Genomic DNA, 10,992 nt, shown 5'->3' with positions numbered 1-10,992 from the left:
TGAGAATACCTTCAATGAATGACACGTGTCCAAAACTTGGTTTCTTTTATTATAGTAGATAGATAATGAGAGGAGAAGATAAAGAAGTGAACACGATAGCCATGACAACTATCCCCATTTGAGATCAAAAACCTCGGTACCAAAGGCAGAGGGCAACCCCCCCCCCCCCCCCCCCCCCCCCCGCGGCCACCCCTCTACTTTTCCGACAAAGTGCAATTTTTATTTTTGTTTCTGTTTTTGTTTTATGTATTTCGCTACCCCTAATATTATATTATGCTATTTGTCAATATTATAAAAGCCCAACACGCTCACCCTCTTAAAGTTTATTAAAACCCCAACAAATTAAAAGCCCACTACTTAATTCATAACTTAAAAGCCCAATAAAAAAGAAAGATTTAAGCCCAAAAACTTGTTGTCTTGATTTTTGAACGGGAAAAAAGAACACAACCAACGCCAACCACTAGTGGCCTCCACTCCTTCAATTACAGATGACGATGTAATGGCTTAATATCAAGCTTTTAAAGGCATGTTTGGTTAAGTTTTTTGAAAACAACTTATTGACTTATTGGCTTTTTGGAAAAGTCAGTATAGAGTGACTTTTTGGAAAAGACACTTTTCCCCTCACATACAACTTCATTGCCAAACATCATTTTGGTGCTTATGACTTTTCAAAAAGCCAATAAGTCAATAAGTTGTTTCAAAAAGCTTAGCCAATGCCCTAAATTCTAAAGAGGAGAAATCCGTTTAGTAATTGTTAACTTTATTTGTAATCATGTTTTTTTTACATTTCATTGTTGAATGTATGATAAAAAAATTAAGCATTACCTTTAAACTTCTACAGATCCGTCACTCCTCGGTACCAACCCAAACCAGACATTGATCCTTGAGTAACCAATCCACCACATCAGAATTTCCATCACGTGCTGAATGCATTCAATATGCCCTTAACAATAACAAAGTAAAAAATATACAAACCAAACGCAGTAGCATGGTACATTATTATTCCATTTTAGTACACATAAAATGATTTACATACTGTACACATTATTATTTTATCAGGGCCCCACATAACAACCAATCAACACCACACGTATACTAGCACGCACTTGCAACGCGCGTGAGACTTTTACGGTTTTACGAAAACAAGTAAAAATCGGGTGAACCCGTAAAACGGGGCATAAAATACTAACCGACCCGGATACGGTAGTTAAGAAAATTCCAATTTCTCCTGGGTTTTAGTTTTAGCCTCTTCTTCTTCTTCTTCATTTTATTTGACTCTCTCTCTCTCTCTCTAAAAGAAAGGGTTTTATTTCTCTCTCTAGGGTTATGGATAGATACACGAAGGTGGAGCAGAAGAAAGCTGATGTACCTATTAATGAAAATGAGATCAGAATCACTTCTCAAGGTTTGGTTCGTAACTACCTCAGTTACGCTACTACTCTTCTTCAGGTATTATTATTCTGTTTGTTTTACGTAATGTGTGCTTGTACATTGTTTGTATGACTGCATTGTTTGTTTATTGTTGTGAATTTTGTTTGATTAGATTTGAGTTTTTGATGCATTGTTTGGTTAGACTGAATGCAAAACCGTTTAGTGAGTTTTTGTTTGTTTGTTTTAGGTTTCACTGATTTAGGATTTCTAGTGTTCTATTTAAGTAGTAGTAGGTGGCATCCCCTCTTAGTTTTATCATGTTATGTGTATTTTGTTATCCAACAATGTCTCTCTCTATGTTTAGCTATATGCCTATATATATCCATGTCCACAATCGCATTGTGCTACAATCATGTTCATATATGGAAGTCTCGGCTTGTAAACGAACACAAAAGGGGCTTGTTTGTGTTAGTTCGTTCAAATTTAACCAAACAAATGAACAAACACGGGCACTTAAACTAACACATTTTTTTGTTTGTTAAGAAAGTGAACGTGTTTGTGTTTGTTTATGTTCGTTGGTTAATATTCTAAACGAACAGGTTACGCACATAAACGAATACAATGGGACATAACAATCACAAACGGACATAAATGAACAAACATAAACGAACTTCCCTCCTAACGGTTCATGAACTGTTCATTGAACAATATATATCGATACTAGAGTCTCTTTGTTTAAATGTGCTTCAGCATTGTTTCTCTATTCTGTTTGCACATATCAAGTTATTTGTAGCAAGCGTTGCTGCGGTTCTTGGATCAGTTAATATAATCTTGGTTTCTAGGGTGTGTTGTATCCGGCTACGTGTTTGTTAATCGTCTTCTTCGTGTCGTATGATTGATATTACGTTTGAAAAGTTCATTGCCTTAAAAGCGGTAAGAGCTTAGACGCTTAGTAGGCGTTAACAGATATTTGGCTATGCAACAAATGTGTATGTTGCTTGGTTGGAATGTTAATCGATTTGATCTTTAAGGTGTAATAACTGATAAGCAGTAGGTGTATTCCTCGTAATTGGTTATTTAGAAAAGTTGTTACATTGTATTCGAAAATGATCTAACTCTGATTGTTTGCTTGTATAGGAGAGGCGCGGGAAAGAAATTGTGTTGAAAGGAATGGGACAAGCAATCAGCAAGACAGTTGCCATTGCAGAGATTATCAAGGCTTGCTACTCAAATTATTTGTTTGTATTTTATTGCTCTCTTTTTTATTTTTTATTGTGCACAAGTAATAAGACAGTTGTATTTCAAACAGAGAAACATTCCTAGATTGCATCAAGATACGAGCATCAGTTCAGTAAGCATAACCGACGTATGGGAACCGATTGAAGAGGGCCTTCTACCGTAAGTCCCATATTTGTTACTCCCTCGTATGCTCGTGTTTTAAAGTTTCAAGATTCCTGACAAGATGTTATAAGTACTTTTTGTTAAATGAAATACAGTGTGGAGATGACTCGCCAGGTGTCGATGATTTCCATTACCTTGTCAACTAAGGAACTAAACAAGAATTCACCGGGGTGAGTTCTAGCGTATCTTGTAATGTTTTTTTTAAACACTTTAACAAGTATGACATGAGCCTTCTTCACCATCTTTTAATTTTTTTTAGAGTGAATTTCAAGGATTGTCCTTTGTCTTTATACCCATTTTCAGGCGCTGTCCTTTATGTTCAAAATTGACGAGTTTTGTCCTTTATGTTTTCAAATCATACACGTTTTGTCCTTTAGGCCTAACCCAGTTAGTTTTTTCAGTTAAATTTGTTCATGTGCTTTGCACATGAGGGCATTTTTGTCAATTCAAAAGTCAAAAGACGAGTCCAGGTGGTGATGGGTGGAAGAGACCACATTTGAATTGACAAAAAATGCCCTCATATGCCAAGCACATGACCAAATTTAACTGAAAAAACTAACTGGGTTAGGCCTAAAGGACAAAACGTGTATGATTTGAAAACATAAAGGACAAAACTCGTCAATTTTGAACATAAAGGACAGCGCCTGAAAAGGAGTATAAAGATAAAGGACAATCCTTGAAATTCACTCTTTTTTTTACTAATAATAAGCTTTTACGCTCTTACGTTATTGATGTAAACATGCTTCATGGCTCAGGTACCAAGCTCCACTCAATGTAGAGAGACCGAGGCCACAATATAACAACTATCAAAGGCAACAAGCATACAATGCAGTAAACGAAGGTGGAAGAAACTATTATAACAACATGGGCCGTGGTCAAGGTGGCGGGATAAGAGGAGGCAGAGGTCGTGGCTGGAACAGGGGCGGATATGGGAACCGAGGCGGTGGATATGGAAGCTATCAAGGCGGGGATGGGTACAAAAACTACCAAGGCGGTGGTGGATATGGTGGCTACCAAGGCGGCAGGGGGTATGGCAACTATCAAGGTGATGGCAGTGGTAAATACGGAAACTACCAAGGCGGCAGGCAGTATGGCAACTATCAAGGTGATGAATACAGAAACTACCAAGGTGGCGGTGAATATGGAAACAGTCAAGGTAATTTAGCTTCTTCCTACTTTATAAACATTTAATTTGATATTGTATCACTTAAGTTTTTTTACTGTCTTTCTGTTTTCAATAGATAAGAATGGTTACTCAAACAGTCGAGGTGGTGGTCGTCGGGGAAATGCAGGCTACCGTGGTTAGTTCTTTTTTTATTTAATAATTTGATATTTCTCCACTCAGCTTTGTTTTAAGTATATGATTTGTTGTACCATTATAAATAATTTGCATACCCAATATATGCTCTTGCAATGCTGTAGTTAGAGGTGGCAAAATGGACAGGTTGGGTAACACGTTCGGGTCAAAACAGGCCGCTTTTAACACTTTCTTTTTGTATTTCTTTAATTTTTGTATAAACTAATACGTTAAATATGATTGCGAAAACTATATTAACAACAATATTATTACAGTGATTCGTTTAAACAAATGATGTACCAAGTTGTATGCATTTATAAATATTCTTTTGACTCGTTAAACATTCCATTTATAACGAAACGGATCGAATTTGGCACCTGTTTGATTAGTGGGATTTATTGATGTTAATGACAAACAGGAGGAGGGTACATGAGAGGTGGCGGCAGCGGCAGGGGTGGTGGCAGATTTAATGGAAGAGGCAGGGGAAGGATGGGCGGGCGACCTTGGGATGGCGGTGATCCACAGCAACAGTAAACTGAAGTCGGGTGTTTTGTTGCCTTAATGTTGGGAGTCTGTTGGTTATCTACTGCATCCCTTAAATGGTTTATTAAGCAGTAAGTATAAGTATTGGTTGCAATATCCTAAGGCTCCTAATATATGATATATTATATGTTTTTTCTTCCCTATTTTGGGAGCTATGTTGTTATTTCTGGTTTTTTTATAGCAAAAGAAGAAAGTTTTGGTGCACTTATCTTGGACCTTGTCTATGGCCCATGAAAGGTTGCTTTTTGTTTTATATTTTATATATATTTTTTTTCTTTCTACATCTCAAAAATATTGGTCTTCTGTGCACCTGGGATGGTTTGGGCCTGGCCCATTTAACTGATTCAAACTGATTTGGGCTTTTCACTTGGTCTTGGTGTGATAATTGTCATGTTATTTCCTCAATCAGTGGTCAGATGAGAAGAGAGTAAGACTCCTGTTGATAATTACACATTGTTACCAAAAATAAAAATTTGATTTCGGTTAAGGCTACATGGTATGGGGATGATCCTCCAAGGGAGGATGATCCGCCACGTCATCGCCACATCACCATCCTTGGGAGGATGGTCCATCCCACAATTTTTAGTGGAAATGGGAGGATGATCCTACTCCACCATATTTTTTTTTTAATTTATCTACTTTTTAACATTTATTAAATAAAAAAAATGTAAAAATAAAATCATAAATATTAAAAACCAATACATAATATTATAAACCAAATATTACATAAAACTAAAACTAATATAAACTGAAACTAAAACCAATACATAATATTCAACCCAACCCAGCACAAAAGGCCCAGTAAAACAAAAGGTATAGCCCAAAAGGCCCAGTAAAATCATAAATAAAAACCAATACATAATATCATCCCCTAGGGTTTTCCTGCACTTACCGCCGCTGCAAGCAAAAGCTCCAAATCTCTCAACAATGGCGGGTCCTATAATTATTTTTGAATTTTGAATTTTTTTTATTCAAACGGTCATAAAAGCCTCGAACCCCACCATTTTTTGTCTTTTTCTGGACCGTCTCAAACGTCTACAACTCGACGCTCAGGACGAGGACCGGGGGGGGGGGGGCTACGGTGTGCGCTTCGTCGCCGGGGCTGGACGGGTGGGGGACGCTCCCCATACCGTCTAGCCTAACTACCCTTGCAAAATCTAAATATAGAAAAAATTAACAGACACGATCAACTATATTATAATGAATATGACCAGCTTAACTTCCTGATTCCCGCAGCACCTTCATCTAACCCTAACTTTCAAGTTCCTCTAGAAAATTGGCAACCTGAGAACCAAAAATTATTAGAAACAAAGAAATGCATAATTGGTCCAGATTCATGAGAGCTCAAAGCAATTCAATTGGATTGGGGTAACATTCTGTTAAGATACCACTAAGATTAGTGATGGTAATTGATTAGTAGTATACGCCGTAGGTTTAAGTAAAGAGTAATGAATTTGAAAGACCGGGAAGGTGGTTAAGTTGTATTGTGTACTTAAAACACCACGGAACTTAATGGAAAGGTAGTTAATTGATTGGGATTGAATTGCACTCCTCTGTAAGCTTCTTTTTAATTCAACGCCTAGCAGAGACATTTGTTTTGGTTGAGCTCTGGTGGTCAATACTCGCAACAATAACGTTAAATGCAAGTATCACACAATAGGAAATCAAAAAACTCTTAAAGATCATGAGAAGATGATGCTAAAAATCGAGTTGAATGCAGTAGCAGCTGCAAGAGATTGGATAGAGGCATCACAAAACTCCGAACAATGATGAAACAAATTGCAAGAAACACAAGTGATCAGAACTGAAATCAACAAAGGACAATGGAGGAGCAACCGATAACTTATGACAATCTAGTCATCCTACGAGATTGGAAAAGCTCGATTTCCCTAGAGTTAGTGGGGATATTGATGGGTGGCTTTACAGGGCAGGACACTTTTTCACCATAGATGAATCGCTATAACACTTAAAACTGAGATATGCAGTGGTGCTCTTGTAGGTGATCACTGCATCGTAAGGGCATTTCTATCGATGAGTTACCATGGAACTGAAGGAGTACATCAGGCCTATATCGTGAAGAATTACAGACTCGACCATTGAATGATTACTTAGCGTTTTTGACAGTTGAGGTGTTGATCCGCTAGTCATATGCCGGCCTTAAGCCAGAGATCAAGTTTCTAGTAAAAATGTTGAAGCCCAATACATTAAGGTTATAAGGGACGCGTATGAACTAGTGGGGATGCAGATAATACAAATGCTACCGTAAGCAACAATCAAGGACAAATGTGCACAACCTTGTCAAAACCACTATGGAACAACAAAAGATTGCACCACCTAATAACAGTGTTGCAGAAATCGGCCTAGGCGGCCGATTAATCGGCGCCTAGGCGCTAGGCGGCCACTTACTGCCTAATTTTGAGCTAGTCGGTAAATTAATCGGCCATGGTCAAAGTCGGTCCTAGGCGGTACCTAGGCGGTCAAAAATCGGATTAATCGGACTATATTAATCGGTCAAAATCGGTCCTAGGCGGTCCTAGGTGGTCAAAATTGGTCAAAATCGAACCATACTATCTGAAACTTGAAGTATTTATGTGAATTTTGAAGTATTATTTTTATATTATTGGGTATATATATATAATTTTGAAAAAATATATATAAAAATCCCATTCCGATTAATCCCGATTAATCCCTAGGCGGTACCTCACCGCCCGACTAGCGCCTAGCGCCTTCTACAACATTGCCTAATAATGCTGCAAAGTTGCCTTGTTACCAACACTACATTCAAGAGTTGTACGACAGGTTCCAAAGTTATGTTGTGCACTTCCAACACCTGGGAATCTAATGAAAAGGTAGCTAATTGAATAGTTTATAGTTTATATGAGCTTCATCAAGGCCATCAGTCTCTTAATCACATCTAATAAGCTCGAAACACTCGCAACCTATGGTTGTTTCATGTTTGATCCCGTATGATCTTGATGTTTTCAGTCCCCGAGAACCTGTAGATGTCATGTTTGATTGTCCAAAAACTGATTTTCCTAGTATGTATATATCAAAAAGTTCATACAAGTACAAGCTATACACCAAATATAAATTTTCAAGTCCATCCAGCCTAAAAGAACATATATGAAAAAAAAGGAACAAAGGACAGTTTTGGATTGGTTTCACTTGCCACAGTTGAAGCCGCCACACGCCGATACAACTATAATGAGAATCAATGCGAGTATGATACCAAGAACTATCAGCTTTATCTTCATATTCTGCAACCACATCTTCCTTCTCATCTGAGTACCCTGCGTCCTGAAATCTTGTGCCTGAAACATTAAACATGTATATGAATTTTAGTCGTTTCTCAAGAACTGAATTGCTAATTATTATATGCACTAGTACTCAAATTATACAGTGGATCAAAATGTTCATACGTAATAAAACTTGCTAACTTAGAACAGGTCCAACACTACAAGAAAAAGGACCAATAGCGGCGACAAACGACCCTTTACCGGCGACAGGTCGCTGCTATTACCTTTAGCGGCGCAGATCAGGACTATTAGCGGCGACAAATGTCGCCGCTATTGATCGACTTTCTTGTAGTGCAAATGGGCCTATAAACAAGAATTTGCTAGTGAACCAGTTTTGATATTCTTTTTAAAACATGTTTCAAATTCAACCCAAGCCCATTCCCATTTTGGGCCCGAACCCATATTGACCAGTTACCTCACCGGACCTGAGCCGCCTGTTTTGCAAGGCTTGCACAGGGGGATAGGGTTGTATCCAAATTACAGAGAACAAATTGTCAAACCAAATTTCAGCCAAACACGTCATATTTAACAGACCTAAATATACCTAATTGAGTTGACAAATTGGCATGTAGAACATCTAGGTTGGTTATCAATCACATGACTGATGGGAGCTGAGATCACTCTCCCATTTCAAGCAAACATGACACAACGTAAAAAATATAATTCATATTTGCATATGCTGACCTGAGAGCGTAAGTTCTCTGTTTTATCTACCAGAACCTCAATCTTCTCTCCACGGTCAAGAACCTACAGTACGTAATCAAATAGAGATTTACACATTAGTAATATAGCTTCATACCCTAAATTATTTATGCCACAAGTTATACGCAAGATGTAGATTTTAAATATGCCTTACCTTTTCAATGTTTTCCATCATCACCCCTTTGACTTCTGAAACCTGAGCTTTGACCTTTGAAAGCTTACTGATTTCTTCTGGATGGTCCACACAATACTGCATCTGTTCCTTCAGCTTGGGGCTAATAATAATAGAACACTTGTGTGATTGCATGAAAATTGAAGAACTAAAATTTGATAGCTAATACATGTAAATTCAAAAAAGATGGAGGGTGAGAATACCCAAATTCTTTGTTCAGACTGTTGGCGGTAGCTGTTGCAGCTTTCCCACCACCATATTTCTTGGTGAAATCATCTTTAATGCGCTCAAGAAAAGCAATTGGAACCTGTCTGCCAATGGATTCAACCGCAACAACACAGTATGCTTCAAAAATAAAGAAGATAATTGTTAAGTCACTTTTGAAACTACAAATTGATGTATTTAGCAATAACATGTATAGCACTATACAGATGTCTAGATGATGAACAGGTAGCTGACAGGTATGTTACAACCTGATTGGTGCAGCACAGCTATGACACTAAGATCAAGGCATCAAGATAATGTGAAACGAGTTACAATAGCTGGTTTAACAACGTGTTGAACACCAAAACACTCAAACAATAGCATATTCAGAAAGTTATTGCCAATACAAGCTACAACATTACTAAATCAAATAATATTTGTATTTTACAGTAAGTAAATACCATAAAAATACAAATAACTGTTAACATTTACACATCAGTGTGTAAACAATCCGAAGCAAAACTTGCATACTTCTTTTAAAGCTTTACATCCAAAAACTAAAAAAACAATCTCAATAACTTACTAGAGCAAATAAGAGGTCTTAACCTTTACCTCTAAGCATAGGCTAGATATCTTATCGAAACCAAATCCATATTACGATTCACAATTAACCGCTGCAGGGAGAACACACAATAAAACTTTACATTCAAAACTAGCTAAAAAACTCTACATGATTGATTCAGTTTCAGATCCAAAATACAGCATAAGTAACTACAAAACAATGCAACTTAGACTCAGAATTAATCAACAAACACATAGGCATTAACTTCATCAACAATAAGCAAATCAAACAAACAGCATCGTAATACTTTACACAAGTAATCACCAAAAGCAATTTCAAAACGAACATACATATAGAAATTTTATCGCAAAAGCCAAACTCACCTAACATTGATCTAAATTGCTCATTTAACCTAAAATTCACGTAAAATAAGAGAAGCATCTAAAACACCATCAATATAAACTGATTCAACAATATATAAACAATCAAATCAATAACTAACTCTCATCATCAACAACAAAACACAAATAAACAACAGATAGGCCAGATCTGACTTACTGAATCCTTCTTCGACAAGGTAGTTGAACGTATGACCGTCGCAGTTATACGTAAACTTGTTATTCGTAGCAGGAAGCTTCTGGAGACATTGAGCAGCGATTGTAGTGAAATTGCCGGTGAATTCAGTGTATTCCGATAGAATCACCGTTCCTCGAGCCACAAAACTGTAGATCAACGACTGTTGTCCCATAGTAACCTACTCTCCGTCGTCAGAAACAGCAAACCGTCACCGAGCACCGCCGTATGTGGAGGAGACCTGAGAGAAACGGAGGATGCGTGACGGTGCGGATGACGAGTGATTCTAGAGAGAGAGAGAGGTTGAAGAGAGGGAAAGTGGTGAAATCCGTGAAATGAAAGAAAAGAGAGATTATGGGTTTTCGAATACGGGAAAAGGTAGGTTTATTGTTGACTGTGTGGTTTATGTAAATGCCGGTAGACGATGGGAATTTACGGAAATGCCACGCGGCGTATGAATTTTCAGATGACGTTTATGCTTTGAGAAGAAACACGCTTTATGTTTATTGTTAACTAGTTTTTGACCAGCCCGTGTTGCGGGGCAATAAGCCGAATATTTCTCCCTCATAATATGTATGTCTGTACAGAGGGCAAAATCGTAAATTATATTTTGAACTGGAGGCGAAATCATAATTTTAAACTGAGAGCAAAATCATAATTTTGAGCTAGGGGAAAAACATAATTTTATTTTGAATTGTGGGTAAAAACGTAATTTTGAGCTGAGGGCAGAATCGTAATTTTGAGCTAGAGAAAAAAAACAACATTTTATTTTGAACTGGGTGCAAAAACGTAATTTTAAACGGAGGGCGAAACCGTAATTTGAAACTGGGAACAAAATTAAAAGTGAGTTTTTGAACCGAGGGCAAAAGTG

At 37.5% G+C, this 10,992-nt stretch overlaps 2 protein-coding genes across 2 annotated transcripts; one reads left to right on the top strand and one right to left on the bottom strand.

Annotated features, from left to right (window-relative positions):
* The first annotated feature begins 1,231 nt into the window (after positions 1-1,231).
* Positions 1,232-4,977, top strand: LOC110884490 (cold and drought-regulated protein CORA). Its single transcript, XM_022132204.2, has 7 exons — positions 1,232-1,449; positions 2,509-2,589; positions 2,681-2,769; positions 2,868-2,942; positions 3,528-3,928; positions 4,014-4,073; positions 4,488-4,977. The coding sequence occupies exons 1-7, from the start codon at positions 1,327-1,329 to the stop codon at positions 4,601-4,603; spliced, it is 945 nt and encodes a 314-aa protein (XP_021987896.1). The 5' UTR covers positions 1,232-1,326; the 3' UTR covers positions 4,604-4,977.
* A 2,645-nt stretch (positions 4,978-7,622) lies between these two features.
* On the bottom strand, positions 7,623-10,514 carry LOC110884491 (vesicle-associated membrane protein 722). Its single transcript, XM_022132205.2, has 5 exons — positions 10,107-10,514; positions 8,986-9,127; positions 8,765-8,885; positions 8,593-8,655; positions 7,623-7,923 (listed from the first exon to the last, which is right to left on the bottom strand). Exons 1-5 carry the CDS (start codon positions 10,294-10,296, stop codon positions 7,774-7,776), a joined length of 666 nt encoding a protein of 221 aa, XP_021987897.1. The 5' UTR covers positions 10,297-10,514; the 3' UTR covers positions 7,623-7,773.
* Positions 10,515-10,992: the final 478 nt, after the last annotated feature.

Source organism: Helianthus annuus, chromosome 6 (genome assembly GCF_002127325.2).
Source record: "Helianthus annuus cultivar XRQ/B chromosome 6, HanXRQr2.0-SUNRISE, whole genome shotgun sequence".
NCBI lineage: Eukaryota > Viridiplantae > Streptophyta > Magnoliopsida > Asterales > Asteraceae > Helianthus > Helianthus annuus.
The sequence above is the reverse complement of the archived record's forward strand: the minus strand, read 5'-3'. Positions and strand labels throughout refer to the sequence as shown.